Consider the following 22,418-nt stretch of genomic DNA (forward strand, 5'->3'; position numbering starts at 1 on the left):
AAGGCATAAGAACAAGGATAAACGGACATGCCCCATCATGGAGATCATGCCCCATTATAGTGTCTTTCCGCTATGATGGGGCATGTCTGTTTATCCTTGTTCTTATGCCTTGAATACATTTTTGTATATTTGGAAGCTGGAAACTTTTTCATTATTGATTTCCTCCACGTGTGGTTTCACGAAATATCCGAGTTTCCACGCACCACTACTGGCCAAGAAAGCAGGTGAACTGGTTACCTTTATTTTTTGCACATCCTTTCCAGACACACATTGCCTTAACTTCAGACAACTGCTTCCCCACAGTGGTGATATGATAGAAATTGTAGTCTACGACACTTGTTACCTGCGCTGTGCTGATGCCTGTTATCATATGTCAGATGGAGCAAGTGGGTATAGCTGGCATGTGTGCAGTCATCGACAGGCAGCATCCTCAACAGCTTACCTATGGGCAAACGGGGCACTTTGCAACTACCCCTTAAGTAAATGCATCTTTAATTTGTCTAAATGTAGATGGTTCTCCAGCTTGACAATCTTCATATGTGATTTTAGGACCTAGACACACTATATTAACGTGAAAAGAAATATGATGCAAGTGCTTTAGGGGAATTTAGGAGAGGTACGAATCAGTTTTTTTCCCCCACTAAAATATAAACTGCACACAGGGCCCAGATGGATGAACCTGGTCTCCTCACATTGAATCCTTAGAAGGGTCTGGCAGTACTATCGGCATTTTTTGTCTCTCAGGCCTCACTATTTCATGAATGAGTGCGATCTGTATTTTTCAAGGACAGAATTTTTACCTCTTGTAGTCTATGAGTCTGCTGATATGTCCGTGTATTTTTGAGGATTCACGGTTAGGCAACAAAACACAGAAACATGTCTGACTTTGATAGCAGTCACAAATCAAACTAACCAATGTCAGTCTATAGCGCCATGAAAAAAAAAAAATCACAGACGGTTTGATAGGAGATAGATTTGACAGGAGATGCTGGAGAAGCTGCCATCATTTTTTTAATATGAGAAAAAAAAACTGACGAAACACGGGTATTACATACCTGGTAATGTGTTTTTTCATGACACATGACGGCACCACGAGAGAGGGGATCCGCCCCACGAGGACAGGAAACCTTCAAGATAAAAGGGGCGGCTCCTCTCTCCGCATCAGTTGTTTTACAGAGCACGAGAGGAACTCCGCAGGTTAGTGGACACATAAATAATACATATTTTATACTGCTAAATTTCCAACACCAAGGGAGTGTATAATACTAACAAAACACCCAACTAATGACGTGATCAAATAGGGCGGGAATATAAGGGTGCCGTCATGTGTCATGAAAAAACACATTACCAGGTATGTAATACCCGTGTTTTTCCATTCTACATGACGGCACCACGAGAGAGTTACAGAGATTTGCATTCTCTTTAGGGGGGGATCACTGCCTGTAACACTCTTCTCCCAAATGTGAGATCAGAGGCAGCAGATAGGTCTAATCTGTAATGTCTGAAAAAGGTAGATGGAGAGGACCAAGTGGCCGCCTTACAGATTTGGTCGATGGAGGCGTCCGCTCTCTCCGCCCAGGACGTTGCCATGGCCCTCGTGGAGTGGGCTTTTAGGTCCTCTGAAACAGCCCTGCCTGCACTACTATATGCTAGAATGATGGCCTCTCTCACCCATCTAGCTATAGTTTGCTTAGAGGCTTTAAGGCCTTTCCTTGCCCCCTGATATGAGACAAATAAGGCCCTCTGTTTCCTCCATGGTTTTGTCACCTCTAAATACTGTAGGATACATCTCCTAACGTCTAAGCAATGTAATCTCTCTTCCTTTTTGTTACTGGGGTTAGGACAAAAGGATGGCAAGATTATTTCCTGAGCTCTGTGGAATTTCGACACTACCTTAGGGAGGTATACTGGATCTAATCTTAACACGACTCTATCGTCCATAACCTGAGTGTATGGCGGGTCTGCTGATAGTGCGTGTAAGTCCCCAACCCTACGTGCCGATGTGAGTGCCACTAACAAGGCTGTTTTTAAAGTTAACACTTTATCTGATGTTGCGTTTATTGGTTCAAATGGGCTTTCCGTTAGAGATGATAGGACTAAATTTAGATCCCAGGGAGGAGGTTTAGGAGATGGGACAGAGTCAGCTCTAGTACAGGCCCGGATAAATCTGGCGACCCATCTATCGTTTGCCAGGTCATAGTTGAATAATGCTGCCAGGCCTGAGACGTGTACTTTCAGGGTGCTGACCGCTAAACCCAAGTCTAAACCCCTTTGTAGAAACTCTAGCACTTCCCTCACAGGTACTTCCCCCTCCTGTATTGGGCCTGAGGTGGACAAAAATTTTCTCCATATTCTCCCGTATATTTTTGTAGTCACTGGCTTTCTGCTACTGATTAGGGTGGAAATCAACCTTGCTGAAAAACCTTTCTTCTCTAACAGTGACCTTTCAAATTCCAGGCTGTCAAATGCAGCCTGGAATTCGGAGGGTGATTGAAGGGACCCTGTGTTAGGAGGTCGTGGTCCTCTGGGAGCACCCATGGGTCTGTCACTGACATCACTCTTAGCCAATAGAACCACGGCCTTTTTGGCCAAAAGGGAGCTATCATAATTACTCTGGCTTGGTCCTCCCTGATCTTCTTCAGGACTAATGGAATGAGGCATATCGGAGGGAAGGCGTACAGGAGACCTGATGTCCATTTTATCCTGAAGGCGTCTACCGCCAGTGGCATGTCTGCTGGCCTTAGGGAGCAGAATTTTTGAACTTTTCTGTTGGTTTTTGAGGCGAAGAGATCTATTATGGGTTTTCCCCACCTCTGCACAATTTGTTGAAAAATGGACTCTTTTAGGCACCATTCGCCTTGCTTTAAGCGGTTTCTGCTCAGAAAGTCCGCCTTCAGGTTGTCCACGCCTCGGATATGCAGGGCCGATAATGAGAGAAACTGATGTTCCGCCAGAGTCAGGATTCTTCTTGCTATTTCCATTAATGCCCGAGAACGGGTGCCCCCCTGATGGTTCACGTATGCAACTGCTGTACGATTGTCCGATAGGACTTTCACATGATGTCCTCTCAGGTGTGTCAGCAATCCTTCCAGCGCTCTTTCGATGGCTAGTAGCTCCCACTCGTTTGAGGATAGATCTTTTTCCTCCTGAGCCCAAGGATCTTGGAGCCATAGGGTGTCTAGATGGGCTCCCCAGCCCCAGGGACTGGCATCTGTCGTGACTACTCTGGAGGCTGTATATGTCCAGGGTACTCCCCTCGGAGAGGACTCTATCTGTAACCACCATCTTAGTGACTGGAGTACAGGATCCGGGATGGTGAGCTTCTGTTCTAACTGCCCTTGAAGCGTCAGATCGCTTTGTAACACACACCACTGAAGTTCCCTTGTGTGAAATTGAGCCCATTTTACCGCTGGTATGCAGGAGGTTAGGGACCCCAACACTGACATGGCTTTCCTCAGAGTCATTGTTGGCTTTCCTAATGTTGTCCTGATTAGATTTTTGATTTTCTCTTCTTTCTCCTTTGGGAGGCGACATTCCTGTATTACAGAGTCTATTGTTAGGCCCAAAAAATTCTGGATCATTGTTGGCTCCAACCTGGATTTTTTGAGGTTCAGTTGCCAACCCAGAGTCTGAAGAGTCTCTATCACTATCTTGGCTCGTTTCTGACAGTGAGAGAAATCTTTCCCCACTATCAAGAAGTCGTCCAGATATGGTATTACTAGAGCATCTTTTTCTCTGAGATGTGCCGTGACCTCCGCAATTAATTTCGTGAAGACCCGGGGGGCTGTTGCTACCCCAAAGGGTAGAGCCTTGTACTGAAAGTGATGCCACTGAGATTTTATCTGGACTGCCACCCTGAGATATTTGCGGTCTTGCTGCCGGATCGGGACATGATAGTAAGCATCCTTGAGATCCAGGACCGACATGTAACACCGAGGGAAGAGGAGTTTCACTGTAGATCTTATGGTCTCCATCTTGAATGATGGGACTACTAGATACTTGTTGAGGCCTTTCAGATTTATAATCATCCTCCAGGAATCGTCTGGTTTCTTTATCAGAAATAGGGGGGAGTAAAAGCCTTCCTTCTTTTCTTTTTCTGGAACTTCTTCTAGTACGAGTTTTTGTATAAGTGATAATACCTCCTCTTCCAAGCTCTTTTGTCTTTCTTGAGATGATTGTACCGGAGTTTGAATGAATTTTTGTGGTGGCCAGTGGTGGAATTTTAACTCCAGACCTGATCCTACTATCTGTCGGATCCAGGTGCTGGATGAGATCCTTTCCCAGGCTGGGAGGAAGTGAGAGAGCCTTCCCCCCACCTGAGAAGGACTGTCACTGGGCGGGTTTTTTGGCTTCTCTTGGGGGCTTACTGAAATAGAAGCCTCTCCCCTCCTCTGTATCGTCTGTCAGAATAGTTTCTGTCACGATCTTTAAATTGTTGTCTTCTGAATTTTCGGCCCCTCTGAAAGGAGCGCCGAAAGGCTTGAAATGGTTGTTTCGGAAAATTCTTTTTTGTATCACTCGCTTTTTCCAACACTTCATCCAATGCCGGACCGAATAAGAAATTTCCTTCACATGGTAGAGAGCAAAGTTTCATTTTTGCCTGAGTGTCCCCCGGCCAGCATTTGAGCCATACCGCACGCCGTCCTACATTGGTTAAGGCTGCTGACTTTGACGCTAGCCTGGCCGAATCTGCTGACGCCTCTGCGAGAAAGTCTGCCGCCGCTCTAATAGCCGGTAATGCTTCCAGAATCGTCTCTCTGGGAACTCCTTGTTCTAATTGATCCTCCAAGTTGTCTGTCCATATCTTCAGGGACCTAGCCACACAAGTGGCTGCGAAGGTGGGTCTTAGTGCCCCAGCCGAGGTTTCCCAGGCTGCCTTAAGGCAATTGTCCGCCTTCCGGTCCAGCGGTTCTTTTAGAAACCCCAGGTCCTCAAAGGGTAGGGAAGATTTTCTGGCGACCTTTGATATCGCTACATCAATTTTGGGGGCCCTATCCCAGGATGAGGATGCCTCTTCCTCAAAGGGGTATTTCCTCTTCAGGGAATTCGTTATCTGGGACTTCCTTTCTGGTTTTTCCCATTCGCGTTTTATGAGTGCTTTCAGTTGCTCATTAACAGGGAAGGTCTTACGTTTTTTCTTTTGCAGTCCACTGAACATGAGTTCTTGGGCTGTCTTTTTTGCTCACTCTTCTACTAGCCCCATGGTAGATCTAACTGCTTTAATGAGTTCATCTGTAGTTTCTACTGGGAACGTATCTTCCCCGTCCGAGATACTTCCTGAATACTGCGTCTTATTTGAGTCGTCCTCTGACCCTGTAGAGTCTTGTTGTGAGACCCCTGAGGGGCTTGATCTCCTAGTTTTCCTCTCTGTATCTACAGATTGTAATGCTCTTACTGACTTGGAAACTTCTGTCTGAATTATGGACCTCAGACTATCCGAAAATGAGGGTGTCTCCTCCGCTATGGTCTTGTTAATGCACTCCTGGCATAACTTTTTGTTCCAGGCTGCTTCTACGGGACTTTTACATAAAGCACATTCTTTATTTTTAGACTTTCCTCTACATTTCTTAGGGACCTCCTATACTCCACCCCGCCAATGTATGTAAGAGGAGGAGGAGAGGGAAGAGAGGAGAAAAGAGAAAGAGAACAGACATTAGATTACTGGACTTTCTCGAAGTTCACTCACCACTCGGGCGCTTCACAGAACGGGTACCGGATCTGGAGGCTGACTGGTCCTTTCACTGTCTCCCAACGAGACTATGGACCCCTCTTTCCTGCGGTGACGATCCGCCCGTGCGCTGCCCGAGTGGCTCACACTACTGCTGCGGCGTGTCTTTGCTTTCTCCTCTGAGCACGACCGCCTCTCCTTTGCTTCCTGGCGCGGTTGCACATGCTCTGGCGAAGGGCTCTCCATTATGTTGCCTATGGCTGCAAGTAGTCACCTCCAACTCAAAATTGGTGCTGTGACGCCTGCTCGCCTTTTCTGGCGATCTTAAATAGCACCTCTTTTTTTTTTTTTTGGACCACCTGGTCCCGCACCTGCCCCGCTAGTGTCTGTGTGGACGCGCGCGCGCACGTGCGTGCCCCATGCCTCTGCGTGCCCCCCCGGGACCGTGCACACCTTCTGCCTCTCGCAGGCCCCGCGGCGCGTCGCTCTACTTCCGGGTCGCACGCAACCACTTCCGGTTCATCGGCCGTCATGCGCGCTCCCAACGCGCGCGCCTCCTGGTGCGGCCATACGAACCTGGGCCGGGTGAGCGCCTGGGCCCTACTTGCTTCGGGGCCCCCAGACACCCCTTACCTGCCCGATGGCCTGGCCACCACTGACTGCAGGTATCCTTTTCGCTGCGGGGTCCGGTGTCTGGTCTTCAACAGGGAGGGTACACTGTCTGTGGCCTCCGAGGAGCATTTTTCTCTGCCCGGGCACCGATGTGTCTCCTGGGCTGCATGGCCACTGTATGTCGACAGGGAGGGAACACTGCAAGTGGCCTCCCTGGACCTTCTTTGTGTGCTGTCATCTTGGAGGGTCCACCGCCAAGGTACCCCGCTTCGCCTGGGCATCTGCCCTACCGGCTGTGGCCATGCCTTCGCTCAGGGGGGACATAGGCATATATGGCCCCCGAAGCGACTACCGGTACCCGGCGTCGGGTGTAGCAAATCCATGCCTGCCATTAATCACCCGACCCGGGTCCAGGCATCCTCTTCTTTCTTCAAAATCTTCAAGAGGCTTTCATCTTGAGGGTTCCCCGTCGAGGACAGGAAACCAACTGATGCGGAGAGAGGAGCCGCCCCTTTTATCTTGAAGGTTTCCTGTCCTCGTGGGGCGGATCCCCTCTCTCGTGGTGCTGTCATGTAGAATGGAAAAAATCTGAATATTTTATGAGTACGAGAAAAGTCACTGACGTGTGAATGAAGCCTTAGGCTGTGTTCACACACAGCGTTTTTTTAGCGGTTTTTACCGCGGTTTTCACTATAAAACCGCTATAAAACCGCTAAAAATAAGCTTCCTATGCATTCCTATGCATTTTGCACTTTCTGTGCACATTGATGCGTTTTTTACCACGAAAAAAACGCATCGCGGTAAAAACCGCAGCATGCACATTAATTTTGCGTTTTTTTCCGTGGTTTAGGCTTCTCCCATGCTTTTAGAAACCGCTGCGGTAAAAAACGCATCAAAAACGCATCAAAACCGCGCAAAAACCGCCGCGGAAAAATAGGTGCGGTTTCTGGGAAGGGATTCAGGTTTTTGTGCAGAAATTTTCTGCAACGTGTGCACATACCCTTACTGACACATCAACCATCTTCTGTAAAAGTGAGTTTAGATGAAGAACAAGGTAAAGAGGCTCCAGGAATAAATAGTATGTCCTAATCAACAAGGAGCAAAATATTTCCAGATATCTCAGAAGGTAAAAATAACACCGCCTTTATTGAAATCAACAATAACGCAGACATGGCCGGTTTATGATTAATGAAAAGCTTCAATAACACAGATTGGCCCATTTATAATATTCCGGTTATTCTTTATACACAGTCATGATTGCACCGCATTTGCAAAAGAAGAAAATAAATAAGAATGGAATGTTTTCCAATCCTGGCATTTTATTAACCGTGTATATTCCAAGCGCAAGTCATAAATTGCTCTGGTCTCTGCATCTTTGTCCACATTTATTCCAAAAATATACATTTCCTTACAAGTCTGGGCAGCCATAAATGTTTGGGCCGGTGAGACAGACGTGAAACTCTTTGTCATTGAGCTATTGAAATGTGAGACGTTATTTTTAGCAGGCATGTAAGGGGCAGATCTGTTTGATGTACTCGATGAGGGAAATACAATGTCTGTGCTGAATATTATGCTGGTGGCCTAGATTCCACGGCTTGTAGTGCCCATATGCCGCATGTCACCGAGTGTAAGACACAGAGGTGCATGAGATGAATGAAGAGACACCCATGGTGGTATACTCTATACTATAGAGTCTATAGGGTTGGCCAAGATTAGAAAGGTATGGCTGCTGTCTCCCAGGAACAATGACACTTCTACATACAGGTTTGTGTGTCCTGTTGTGCTGTGCTCACGTTCACTTTACCCCCTTCGAGGACATTGACGGGATTGTACGTTGCGATCAGGGTATGTACGGACCTGAGCCCACTTAATGCCGAGCAGATAATGGAAAGCCGAGATGACTGCTGTTTAGCCATTTAGATGCAGCTGTCAATCAGAAAGCAGCATTTAGACAGCTGAGGTGCAAGTGCGTCAATGAGACACAATTTTGGGGTACCCATGAATTACCATGGAGGCCAGGGGTCTATTGAAGACTGTCATGGCTGCCATGTTGGTTCGCCTATGAAGTCTTGCCTAAGTAACCATATATGTGATCAAATGACCCCAATCAGAGGACAATAACACTTTCACACTCCTTATCTATGAACTGCTCCATTTACTGCCACAAGTGTTTCTCCCCTTCTGATAGTTCGGCTTCAGGTCACCTGTCTTATCTATTGCATTATTCCTGTGTCCTGCTGTGTATAAATATGTGACTTCAGATTCTGTGCTATACGATGTCTGATGAAGAGACCTGTGTAGTCTGGAAAGCTTTCTATTTGTTACCATCTTTTCAGTTAGGGTGCATTCACATTGCGTTCTGTGTCCCCATAGGGGCATACATCCAAAATCCCCAGCAAAACGGGGCCCAGACGCATGCGCCGAAAAGGCCAATAGACTCTAATAGGGACGGCAGAGGGAACATGAGCTGTGACATGCACTTTTGCACTCCCAAAAATGATGCACATCAGCACGCATATTCGCTCTGCCTTCACCATTACAGTCCATGGCCCCATCAGCACATACGTCCGGTCCCCATTTTGCAGGGGATTTCGGATTCATGCCCCGATGGTGACACAGAACGCAATGTGAAAGCACACTTAGCCATTAAAAGCTATCAACCACTGAGAATTCTCAAATTTTAATATTTTTCAATTAGCTAACTTTGTGAAATATATTTTTCCTGATTCAATCTTTTCCAGACGCTTCATGGATTGTAAACTCTGGTGAGCATGGCTCTCGCTCTTCTTGTAATTGCTTATTAGTTGCAATGTTGGATAGTGTTTGTGATTATGGACTCTCTCAATTGTGCAGCGCTGTGGACTATGCTGATGATATGCTTTATAAATATACCATACACTCACTGGCCACTTTATTAGGTACACCTGTCCAACTGTGTGTTAAGACTTAATTTCTAATCAGCCAATCACATGGCGGCAACTCAGTGCATTTAGGCATGTAGACATGGTCAAGACAATCTCCTGCAGTTCAAACCGAGCATCAGTATGGGGAAGAAAGGTGATTTGAGTGCCTTTGAACGTGGCATGATTGTTGGTGCCAGAAGGGCTGGTCTGAGTATTTCAGAAACTGCTGATCTACTGGGATTTTCACGCACAACCATCTCCAGGGTTTACAGAGAATGGTCCGAAAAAGAAAAAAAATCCAGTGAGCGGCAGTTCTGTGGCCGGAAATGCCTTGTTGATGCCAGAGGTCAGAGGAGAATGGGCAGACTGGTTCGAGCTGATAGAAAGGCAACAGTGACTCAAATTGCCACCCGTTACAACCAAGGTAGGCAGAAGAGCATCTCTGAACGCACAGTGCGTCGACTTTGAAGCAGATGGGCTACAGCAGCAGAAGACCACACTGGGTACCACTCCTCTCAGCTAAGAACAGGCATCTGATGGCTACTTTCAGCAGGATAATGCGTCATGTCATAAAGCTCGAATCATCTCAGATTGGTTTCTTGAACATGACAATGAGTTCACTGTACTCAAATGGCCTCCTCAGTCACCAGATCTCAATCCAATAGAGCATCTTTGGGATGTGGTGGAACGGGAGATTCGCATCAGGGATGTGCAGCCGACAAATCTGCGCCAACTGTGTGATGCCATCATGTCAATATGGTCCAAAATCTCTGAGGAATGCTTCAAGCACCTTGTTGAATCTCTGCCACGAAGAATTGAGGCAGTTCTGAAGGCAAAAGGGGGTCCAACCCGTTACTAGCATGGTGTACCTAATAAAGTGGCCAGTGAGTGTATATGCTCGTGTATAAGACGAGATCTTCAGCCCATTTTTTGGGGCTGAAAGTCCTCCTCTCGGCTTATACGCGAGTCATATACCGGGGGGCGTTGGTGGGGGGAGGGGGAGCGGGGGTGTCCGATCATACTTACCCCCTCCTAGCGCGGTCTCTGCAGCACCTCCGCTTCTCCCAGGAGTCAGGCTCCTTCCTGCAGCGGTCACGTGGTACCACTCATTAAAGTCATGAATATGTGCATATTTATGACTTTAATGAGCGGTACCACGTGACCGAGGCAGGAAGGAGCCGGCGACCGGGAGAAGGGGCTGCATAGAGACCACGCCAGGAGGGGTAAGTATATGCTATATTTACCGATCCCAGGTCCATCGCTGCGCGCTGCTCTGCTGTCTTCCGTCCTCTGTCTGTGATGTTCAGGTCAGAGGGCAAGGTGACGTACTTAGTGCGCGCCGCGCCCTCTGCCTGCACATCACTGACAGAGGGACCCGACAGACACAGGGGCGCGCAGCGATGGACGGAGGATCGGTAAGTATCACCAGTGACGGGGTCCTGAGCCAGCGGTGACCCCGGCACCTGGCCCCCCGTGATGGAAAGGTAAGTATTTCTTTTTTTTTTTCTCTTTCTATTTGCGGTGGCAGCAGCAGCATATGAGGGGTATACTATGGCGCACCTTATGGAGCAGCATATGGACATAGGGCATATTATTTTATGAAGCATCTTATGGAGCCATTATTAAACTTTGTGCAGCATTATATGGGGTGTATTTTGTATGGAGCATCTTATGGGGCCCATCATGAACTGTATGAAGCATTATATGGGGCTCCTGATTCATATGGATATTGAAAAACATTTAACCTACCGATGTCTTAATTAATTTTACTTCTATTGGTATTTTTTTTATTTTTGAAATTTACCAGTAGCTGCTGCATTTTCCACCCTAGGCTTATACGCGAGTCAATAAGTTTTCCTAATTTTTTGTGGCAAAATTAGGAGGGTCGGCTTATACATGGGTCGGCTTATACACGAGTATATACGGTAGATTGTAAATACATACCTTTGGGACATGAGGATTAAATTCTACTGCTCGATGAATGGCCTCCACAGCATTCATCTCTGATGTACTGAGTCCTCTCCTAGAGGCTGTTTCAGGTGAGAATCTACAACAGAAAACCATAGATATCAACTACCAAATGTCAAGTTTTGGTATGATGTGCCCGCATTGGTACTGCTGTCCAAGACACAGTACAAAAGTACAATGACGCACTCCCTGATTTCTGTGTCATTTTTATTACCTTGTCAGAACATCATGTTCCCGTATTTACACAGTCATGAATTCTTTCAGAGATATTGGGCTTGTACAAAATAGTTTTAAGAAAGTTCAAGGTAAATTTTTGGTTCGAAATAACCCGAAGAAATTCTACAATTTTACATTTGCCCCCCCTACTGTCTACCATTTATGTATACGTATTTAGAGCATAATGAGACGAATGTCCTCAAGGCTACAGTTTATTAGTATTTTTATTGTCCCCTTATGCTGCAAATTGTCCATTTAAACATCTAAAATAGAGGTTAAATAGGTGTGTGCACATAACATATTTTGGAGAGCAGGAGTCCCCTCTACGGGACTACTAAGCCTAAAGGGTTAAAGCTGCCAGGATCAGAGTTACAGTTAGATCCATATATATTTGGACAGAGACAACATTTTTCTAATTTTGGTTCTAAACATTACCACAATGAATTTTAAACAAAACAATTCAGATGCAATTGAAGTTCAGACTCAGCTTTCATTTGAAGGTATCCACATTAAAATTGGATGAAGAGTTTAGGAATTTCAGCTCCTTAACATGTGCCACCCTGCTTTTAAAGGGACCAAACGTAATTGGACAGATTAAATAATTGTAAATAAAATGTTCATTTCTAGTACTTGGTTGAAAACCTTTTGTTGGCAATGACTGCCTGAAGTCTTGAACTCATGGACATCACCAGACGCTGTGTTTCCTCCTTTTTGATGCTCTGCCAGGCCTTCACTGCAGTGGTTTTCAGTTGCTGTTTGTTTGTGGGCCTTTCTGTCTGAAATTTAGTCTTTAACAAGTGAAATGCATGCTCAATTGGGTTGAGATCAGGTGACAGACTTGGCCATTCAAGAATATTCCATTTCTTTGCTTTAATAAACTCCTGGGTTGCTTTGGTTTTATGTTTTGGGTCATTGTCCATCTGTAGTATGAAACGACGACCAATCAGTTTGGCTGCATTTGGCTGGATCTGAGCACACAGTATGGCTCTGAATACCTCAGAATTCATTCGGCTGCTTCTGTCCTGTGTCACATCATCAATAAACACTAGTGACCCAGTGCCACTGGCAGCCATGCCCAAGCCATCACACTGCCTCCGTCGTGTTTTACAGATGATGTGGTATGCTTTGGATCATGAGCTGTACCACGCCTTCGCCATACTTTTCTCTTTCCATCATTCTGGTAGAGGTTGATCTTGTTTCATCTGTCCAAAAAATGTTCTTCCAGAACTGTGCTGGCTTTTTTAGATGGTTTTTTTTTTAGCAAAGTCCAGTCTAGCCTTTTGATTCTTGAGGCTTATTAGTGGCTTGCACCGTGCAGTGAACCCTCTGTATTTACCTTCATGCAGTCTTCTCTTTATGGTAGATTTGGATATTGATACGCCTACCTCCTGGAGAGTGTTGTTCACTTGGTTGGCTGTTGTGAAGGGGTTTCTCTTCACCATGGAGATTATTCTGCGATCATCCACCACTGTTGTCTTCCGTGGGCGCCCAGGTCTTTTTGCATTGATGAGTTCACCAGTGCTTGCTTTCTTTCTCAGGATGAACCAAACTGTAGATTTTGCCACTCCTAATGTTGTAGCAATTTCTCGGATGGGTTTTTTCTGTTTTTGCAGCTTAAGGATGGCTTGTTTCACCTGCATGGAGCGCTCCTTTGACCGCATGTTTCCTTCACAGCAAAACCTTCCAAATGCAAGCACCACACCTCAAATCAACTCCAGGCCTTTTATCTGCTTAATTGAGAATGCCATAACGAAGGGATTGCCCACACCTGTCCATGAAATAGCCTTGGAGTCAATTGTCCAATTACTTTTGGTCCCTTTAAAAACAGGGTGGCACATGTTAAGGAGCTGAAACTCCTAAACCCTTCATCCAATTTTAATGTGGATACCCTCAAATGAAAGCTGAAAGTCTGAACTTCAACTGCATCTGAATTGTTTTGTTTAAAATTCATTGTGGTAATGTCTAGAACCAAAATGAGAAAAATGTTGTCTCTGTCCAAATATATATGGACCCAACTGTATGTGTGGTAAAGCCCTGCTCCCGCAGCTGATATTGTAGGTTCATTCATAGCATCAGCGAGATCACCATGATGAAAATGTACATCATGGAGTGACATCTCACTCCAGTATGAGGATTATTTTCATCACAGATTATTAAGGGTTTAAAGACTAAAGATTGCATAACGACTTAAAGGCTCAGTCTGAAAACCCAAAATTAAATTTCAATTAATAAATCTTTAAAAAATAATAACTTTTGCAATTTAAGTCATGGTAAAATTCCCTACCATTCACTCTGTGCTGTAACTTAGGGTTCGGTCTATATTACTCACTCCCTATCATGATTCGATTGAGAATCCCAGTACATGATGGGATAAATCGTCATCTGCTGGAAGAAACTGCTGTCACTTCCCTTTCTGCCCTGAAACTAAGCATCATCCGAAGGGAAGGAGGGGGGGGACAACCAACACTCCCCTCTCTTCATTTGCCACCCTGCAACAAAGCATTATTGGGTGTGGGGTGGGATGGGCATCCCAACACTCCCCTTCCTTTGTTTGCCGCTACTTGGTTGTGGCGTTCAGTATACGCGGTTCCTGCTTGTATTTTGCATCCTACCACTATGTGTTGGACTGTTTCTGAGGTTTCTTTGCATAGTCTGCACCTTGGGCCTTGTCTTGCGTGGTAGATTGCTGTTTCTATGGATCTGGTACTTAGTGCTTGCTCTTGTGCTGCTATGACTAGTGCCTCTGTGCTGTCTCGGAGTCCAGCTTTCTCCAGTCATTGGTAGGATTTCTCCATGTCAGCCACCTCCATTATGTGTCGATGGTACATCCCATGCAGCGGTTTTTCTTGCCATGGTGCTTCATGTTCCTGTTCTTCCTTCTAGATCTGTTGTTGTTGTTGCCTTAGGCTTTCTCTCAGAATCTCATCTTTTGGTGCCATTCTTCTTATGTATTCCTGGATACTTCTCGTTTCATCCGTGATGGTGGCTTGGATGCTTATCAAGCCTCAACCACCCTCTTTTCTGTTGGTATACAATTTTTGGGTGTTTGACTTAAGGGCATGTCACACTAAGAGATATCGCTAGCAATATCGCTATAACTAGTGACGTTATAGCGATATTGCTAGCGATATCTCTGTGTCTGATACTTACCTACGACCGGCTCCCCCGCTGGTTATCGCTGATCGCGCGAGAACGTTCAGGACTGTTTCTCGTCGTCAGCTTCCTGTGGCGCTTCCTGCTGTGAAGACGAGCGACGCGTGGAGACGGGCGGGAGGACGCAGGATCGCCTGGTGTGACAGGTAAGTAGCGACCCCCGTCCCCAGCGATGTCGCTAGTGAGATCTGCCTATGTAGCAGCTCACTAGCGACTACTTAGCGATGTACCAGCGATCCTGACCGCGTCATATCGCTGGTCGGGATCGCTGGTACATCGCTAAGTGTGACAGTACCTTTAGGGTGGAGACCTCCATGCATTGTGAAGAGCTTTCGTGTCTTCACATCTGCAGCTTCCATCTTTTCTTTTGGCCAGCACATAATGCCAGCAGGGTATCTGATATCTGGCAGGGCATATGTATTGATGGCACAGATTTTATTCTTCCCATTGAGCTGGCTCTTCAGGACCTGTGTTACCCTTTGTTGGTATCTGGATTTTGCTGCTTTCTTTGCATCCTCATCATGGTTACTTTATCCCTGTGGAATGACGAGGTACTTGTAGCATGTTTGTACATTTGTACATCTGCTATGTGCCCTGCTGGTAATTCCACTCCGTCAGTCTTGACTGATTGGAAAAAATATATTTAAATAAATTATATACCAAGGCTTGTAACACTATAATACCTACCTTAGGTGGCTGTTAGAGCGTAGTGGTTAAAGTCAACAACCACCAACGTGGGAGGCTGGGTTTCAAATCCCGGCTTTGCCCTGTTGGAAATATACCAGTAGTGGTCCTTTGGCAAGACTACTAACACTATAGCGTCTGCCTCAAAAAACATGAAAGTGTCATGAACAAAGAGACGTCACCCGGAGAAACAAGGTCTGCGTCAGATTTTGAGGAACCAGGACAATCTGATGATAAATGGGCTACTGGAACAACCATACATGGAAAAGGCAAGAGACCCTGGATGTAATTAAATGATACTATAACAGCAGACCAAATGAGAGAGGATAAATGAAGCGTATGAGGAAACTCTGGATGGATACGAGACCTGCATGTCCACTGACTGAGAAACAACTAGTCATCCAACGTTTCAATATCATAAAACTATTATCACAACTTGAGATGGATCAACTGCACTGCAGATCCACACCCCACATGAAGACCTGGAAGAACAACATGTATAACCCACTGAATAAATATAAATATGTATATACAGCTCTGGCAAAAGTTAATAGACCACTGCACAGTTGTATAAAAATCAGGTTCTCTACATGTCTGACAGCCATTCCATTCCAGTGTCAGTTGAATTCCAACCAGAGTACACCTCAATCTACTTAATGTGCTTCTGATTATATGATCACCTGAACCAAATCTTATTTAACGAAGGAAAATATAAAAAAACCCTGCTGTGGTGTTCACAATCCTCTTGCAGATGGATGGCAAAACAAGTGCTAGTAATATCCCAAAAGTAATAGGAATGAAAAAATAACTTTAAACCATGCCAAAGGAGTTTAAAAGAAAAGTCTTGAGTGAGGAAAAGAAGGGCTCAATTCAGGCTTTACTAGCAGAGGGATACAGTGAGCATCACGTTGCCTCCATCCTTAATATTTCTAAGACGGCTGTCCATTACAACAAGGTCAAGCAGCAGACATTGGAGACAACAAAGCTACAGACCGGCAGAGGGTGAAAACGACTCCCAACTGACCTGGATGACCGTCATCTTATTCGAATGTCACTCGGCAACCGCAGGATGACATCAAGTGACCTACAAAAGGAATGGCAAACGGCAGCTGGGGTGAAGTGCACAGCAAGAACAGTTCATAACAGGCTCCTAGAGACAGGGATCAAGTCATGTAAAGCTAGAATAATGCATTTCATCAATGAGAATCAAAGGAGAGCCAGGCTGAAGTTTGCCAAAGACCATAAGGATTGGACGATAGAGGACTGGAGTAAGGTAATCTTCTCTGATGAGTCTAATTTTCAGCTTTGCTCAACACCTGGCCATCTAATGGTTAGATGGAGACCTGGAGAGGCGTACAAGCCACAGTGTCTTGCACCCACTGTGAAATTTGGTGGAGGATCGGTGACGATCTGGGGATGCTTCAGCAAGGCTGGAATTGGGCAGGTTAATCTTTGCGAAGGACGTATGAATGAAGCTGCATACAAGGAAAAACAGTTGATTCCTTCAGCTCAGGCAATGCTCCCCAACTCTGAAGACTGTTTTTTCCAGCATGATGATGCGCCATGCCACACAGCTAGGTCAATCAATGTGTGGATGAAGGACCACCACATCAAATCCCTGTCATGGCCAGCCCAATCTCTAGACCTGAACCCCAGTGAAAACCTCTGGAATGTAATCAAGAGGAAGATGGATAGTCACAAGCCATTAAACAAAGAAGAACTGCTTAAGTTTTGTACCAGGAGTGGCATAAGGGCACCCAAAAGCAGTGTGAAAGACTGGTAGAAAGCATGCCAAGACGCATGAAAGCTGTGATTAAAAATTATGGTTATTCCACAAAATATTGATTTTTGAACTCTTCCTGAGTTAAAACATTAGTATTGTTGTTTCTAAAGGATTATGAACTTGTTTTCTTAGTATTATTTGATGTCTGCAAGCACTGCATTTTTTGTTATTTTTACCATTTCTCATTTTCTGAAAATAAGTACAAAACTGAGTGCTAGGAAATTCGAAGACATGTTGTCAGTAGTTTATAGAATAAAAGAGCAATTTACATTTTACTCAAAAATATACCTATAAAGAGAAAAGTCAGACAAACTGGTAATTTTGCAGTGCTCTCTCAATTTGTGCCAGAGCTGTTAATATTACACGCACACACACACACATATACACACATACATATATATCTATGTATATATATATATATTATATATATATATATATAGATAGATAGATAGATAGAGACACACTGTATATTTGACATCAACCTGTATTAAACAATATGAAAACAATGTTTCAGCCCACCCCTTAGCATCCTCTGGATAGCAGGAACCACACCGTCGCACGGAGCTGCCCTGGCCTGGCGGATACAAGTCCAAACACACAGTAATCTCCAGTGATCTCAGGCAGGAAGGTAGTCATAAAAAATATTCCTTTATTTCTTTTCGTTAAAAGAACATGTTACAGGTAGTGGATACCCCAGTGGATGGTAAAAAATCCTACGCGTTTCAACTCAAAAGAGTCTTAATCATGGATTACAAATTCTGACAAAATGTGACATTTTAAAAGTCTCCAGACAAGAGACACTTAAAATGTCACATTTTGTCAGAATTTGTAATCCATGATTAAGACTCTTTTGAGTTGAAACGCGTAGGATATTTTACCATCCACTGGGGTATCCACTACCTGTAACATGTTCTTTTAATGAAAAGAAATAAAGGAATATTTTTTGAAACTACCTTCCTGCCTGAGATCGCTGGAGATTACTGTGTGTATTAAACAATAGGTCATTTTCTGACCAGCAAATGACAGCTTGCTGTGTACACTGTACATGAAATTCTGGATAGGATATTCAAGATGCCGACAATTTCCAGCTCCTCCAAAATCAGGCAAGGGAATCACAGAGTTCAGAAAAGTTGCAGAAAAGTTTCGTGGACGTCCTGTCCACTTCCTTAGGTACATAATACATTGATTGGCTATGTACCTGAGGAAGTGGACAGGACTTTTACGAAACGCGCAGTTTTTTAGCCCTGAATAAAGTATGCAACTCTTCTAAACTAATTGTTAATTTGGTAACTGCGCTATTGCGCCCCTCTCTTTAACGTTTCTACTACACTGTACATGGGCAGAGAGCTGCTAATCAGTGGGGTGGGCAGAGTTATACAGAGGTCAGTATTAGAGAAGCAGAGAAAACTGTATTCTATAAAAATTTGGCCTTCTATGAGCTCTGACCTAAATCCTACTGAGCATCTTTGGAAAGCACTAAAACATCCAGTCTAGAAAAGACAACCTTCAAACACGAGACAACTGGAGCAGTTGCTCTTGAGGAGTGGGCCAAAATACCTGTCGAGAGGTACAGAAGTCTCATTGACAGTTATAGGAATCATTTGATTGTAGTGATTGCCTCCAAAGGTTGTGCAACACAATATTAAGTTAAGGGGACCATCATTTCTGTGCAGGCCTATTTCATGAGTTTTATTTTTTTTTTTTAATTTCTGTGGAAGCATGGTTGAAAAGCAATGTCTGACTTTCATTTGTTCATTTTCATAATTCTTATTTTATTATTACTTTTGTCAGATTCAAGTTATTTTTGTGACCATTATGGGTTTTTCTGTCATTAAACGAGGGGTAACAACAATTTTGACCATGTGTGTACATTCTGGCGTATCTTTTTGTTAAGATAGGCGGCCGTAGCCCCATCCATTTTGGTACATCTGGCTGTTACAATCCCTAAATATAGAGGGGACCGCCATGTGTAAGCAGCAGCTCTGGTTTATTTACAGCCAGAGGCCTATAGTGGCATTACTTACATGAGTCAGAAAGTGCACACATACACAGAATGCACATACTTACAAGTCACCGATTGCTGGCAGAAAAACACACTTACTGAGCTTTACCGGATTTCTTTTTTTTTTTTTTTAAAACAATCTGCAACACCATCCCTCATACTCAGGCTGCATTTACAAAACCCTCTCTGATTTTGTGTCCACAAGAAAAACAAAAACAAACAACAAACACCATAAATGGAGACATGGATTGCTTCGGGTTGCATTCCCAAACATTTTCTGAAAGGGGTTATCCACCACCCTTTTAAGAAGTCATAGCCGCAGATCTAGCTTCCTGTTCATATATGTTCAAATATGGGGACAGTGAAACTAGGGCTGATTGGGTAACAGGCTCGCGTGACGTAACAACCTCATGTGAGTCCCGGGAGAGGAAGTGGCAACACTGCTTGAACGGTGCCGGCACGGGAGATGTGTATAACTGTTTTTAACGGGGGCAAACACTCAGATTGAGAAAGGGTTATCGTAGTAGACGACAAACCCATTGATGCACTCAGGATGGAAAGAAAAAAATAAAATCTACTCATTTACCACAACAGTTTCACTTCTCCACACTAGGTACTGCACTGTGTTCCATGTTGGTTTCCTGGTATCAACATCTGACATCACTTTATCGCTAATTAGCTCCAGCCTTCATATTCAGTCGTGTGTTAGGGGTACTTCACACTAAGCGAGATCGCTCGCAAGATCGCTGATGCGTCACCGATTTAGTGACGCATCAGCAATCTCTGTGTGTGGCACGCATCACCGACCGCCCCCCCCGCCGGGTATCGTTGATCATGCAGGAATATCCAGGGCCATTTTTTTGATCGTTGGTCTCCCGCTGGCCATGTGGCAGCGGGAGACCAACGATCAGCGAGCTCCCAGTGCTGTAAGCAGACGCTGGGAGCTGGTATCCAGGGTAAATAGCGGGTAACTAAGCGCGCGTGTCACTTAGTTACCTGCTGTGTACCCTGGATACCAGCGTGCTCATGCTGGGAGCTGGTATCCAAGGTAAACAGCGGGTAACTAAGCCTTCGCGGCGCTTAGTCACCCGCTGTTTACCTTGGATACCAGCTCCCAGCGCGAGCACGCTGGTATCCAGGGTAAACAGTGGGTAACTAAGTGGCGCGTGCTTAATTACCCGCTATTTACCGTGGATACCAGCGTCCTCGCTGGTCCTCATAGCTGGTGAGTCTGCCTGTTTGAGAGCTCACCAGTGATCATGTAGCGACGCACCAGAGATCCTGACCAGGTCGTATTGTTGTCGGGATCACTGGTGCGTCATTTAGTGTAACGGGACCCTAAGAAGTCAGCACGATACAGCCGGTCAGTAGCTGTTGATTGGCTGCTCAGTGACATGACGCCCCCTCCTGGATTTTGATGTCAGGACACAGGAAACACAGTACCCTGGAATAGTGACAATGTTGATGTGTGAGAGTATTTTATTTTAGAAAAATTCTCTTCACCCTGCGCACATTAAGAAAATGTTCGAAAGTGGAGGACAACCCTTTTAACCTGTCAGCAGGATTGTGCACAGTAACCTACAGACATTGTTAGGTTGATGCCGTTATACTGATTAAAATGATACCTTGGTTGATGAAATCCGTCTTGAGGTTGTTGTTTAATCTTTATTTTCAGTTTTCAGTTACTCAGTACAATACTGCTGACAGGTTCAGTTTAAATGGCCGAGTCTTACAAAGCATACAGAGAACTTCTTCTTAGGCTACCTTTACACTTAGCAATGCACCAGCGATCCCGACAATGATATGGATCGCTGGTGCATCGCTAAGTGGTCGCTAGTGAGCTGCCACACAGGAAGATCTCACCAGCGACATAGCAGTGGTCGGGGGTCGCTACTTACCTGTCAGATGCGGCGATCCTGATTTCCTCCCGCCCGCGTCCTCGCATCGCTCGGCGCCACAGGAAGCGCCCGACGAGAAATGGTCCAGGACGTTCTCGCGCGACCAGCGATGAGCAGCGGGGGAGCCGGTCGGAGGTAAGTATCAGACATAGCGATATGGCTAGCAATATCGCTGCTATGTCACAAAATCGGTGACGTTACAGCGATATTGCTAGCGATATCGCTATGTGTAACGGGGGCTTTAGATCTGGCACAAGGGTCAGAGAAAGAAACACAAGTGTGTATAGCCCCATTCCCTTGTAAGGGTCTGTATAATGTCTACTGCTAACAATACAGGGGGATAAAAAACATTTACAGAGAGTCAAATAAGTATTGAACATGACACCAATTTTCTAAGTAAATATATTTCTAAAGGTGCCATTGACATTTTCACCAGAAGTCAGTAACAACCCAACCAATTCCAACCACGCAAAGAAGTCAAACCTTAGATGACCAAAAATTAAGTTGTGAGTAATAATGAGAAATTACACAGGATAAAAATATTGAACAAATGAAGAAAAACAGGTGAAAAAAGCCACGGAAAGTCATGGCACCAGCTGAAATCTATCAGTAATTACAAAGCAATCCTGCCACTTAGTGAAAAATAATATCAGCTGGTTCAACATGAAAAGGTGTCTCATTAAAATAAACATCTCATGATGGGTAAAACTAGTGAGCTGTCTGAAGACATTTGCAACCTTATTATTGCAAAACACACTGATGGCATTGGTTACAGAAGAATTTTATAAACTACTGAAGCTTCCAGTGAGCACTGTTGGGGCCGTAATTCAGAGGTGGAAAGAACATAATTTCACCAAAATTCAGCTAGGACCAGGTGCTCCCCCGTAAGACCTTATACAGGGGAATGAAAAGAATTATCATAAGAATTGTCCAAGAGCCAAGGACCATCTGTGGAGAGCTACAGAAAGACCTGGAACCAGAAGGTAGAATTGTTTTAACCCCTTAGTAACACAGCCAGTTTGCAGCTTAATGACCAGGCCAATTTTTACAATTCTGACCACAGTCCCTTTATGAGGTTATAACTCTGGAACGCGTTAATGGATCCCGCTGATTCTGAGACTGTTTTTTGTGACATATTGTACTTCATGTTAGTGGTAAAATTTCTTCGATAAGTCTTGTGTTTATTTATGAAAAAACGGAAATATGGCGAAAATTTTGCAATTTTAAAACTTTAAATTTTTATGCCCTTAAATCAGAGAGATGTGTCACACAAATTTCTTAATAAATAACATTTCCCACATGTCTACTTTACATCACAATTTTGGAAGCAAAATTTTTTTTTTTGTTAGGAAGTTATAAGGGTTAAAAGTTGACCAGCGATTTCTCATTTTTACAACAAAATTTACAAAACCATTTTTTTAGGGACCACATCATATTTAAAGTCATTTTGAGGGATGTACATGACAGAAAATACCTAAAAGTGGCACCATTCTAAAAACTAGACCCCTCAAGGTGCTCAAAACCACTGTGA

General features: G+C 44.6%; 1 protein-coding gene across 2 annotated transcripts in view; it reads right to left on the reverse strand.

The window, feature by feature from the left end:
- The window catches only part of ST7L (suppression of tumorigenicity 7 like), a 184,766-nt gene that overhangs the window by 75,286 nt on the left and 87,062 nt on the right, over nucleotides 1-22,418 (reverse strand). For both annotated transcript variants that reach the window (XM_073557297.1, XM_073557298.1), the window contains exon 11: nucleotides 11,128-11,230. In XM_073557297.1, the coding sequence (XP_073413398.1) occupies nucleotides 11,128-11,230 (103 nt within the window). The remainder of the gene's footprint in view (nucleotides 1-11,127; nucleotides 11,231-22,418) is intronic.

The sequence above is a fragment of the Dendrobates tinctorius genome, unplaced genomic scaffold (assembly GCF_039654945.1).
Source record: "Dendrobates tinctorius isolate UK_male_01 unplaced genomic scaffold, ASM3965494v1 ptg000246l, whole genome shotgun sequence".
In the NCBI taxonomy this organism is placed as follows: Eukaryota; Metazoa; Chordata; class Amphibia; order Anura; family Dendrobatidae; genus Dendrobates; species Dendrobates tinctorius.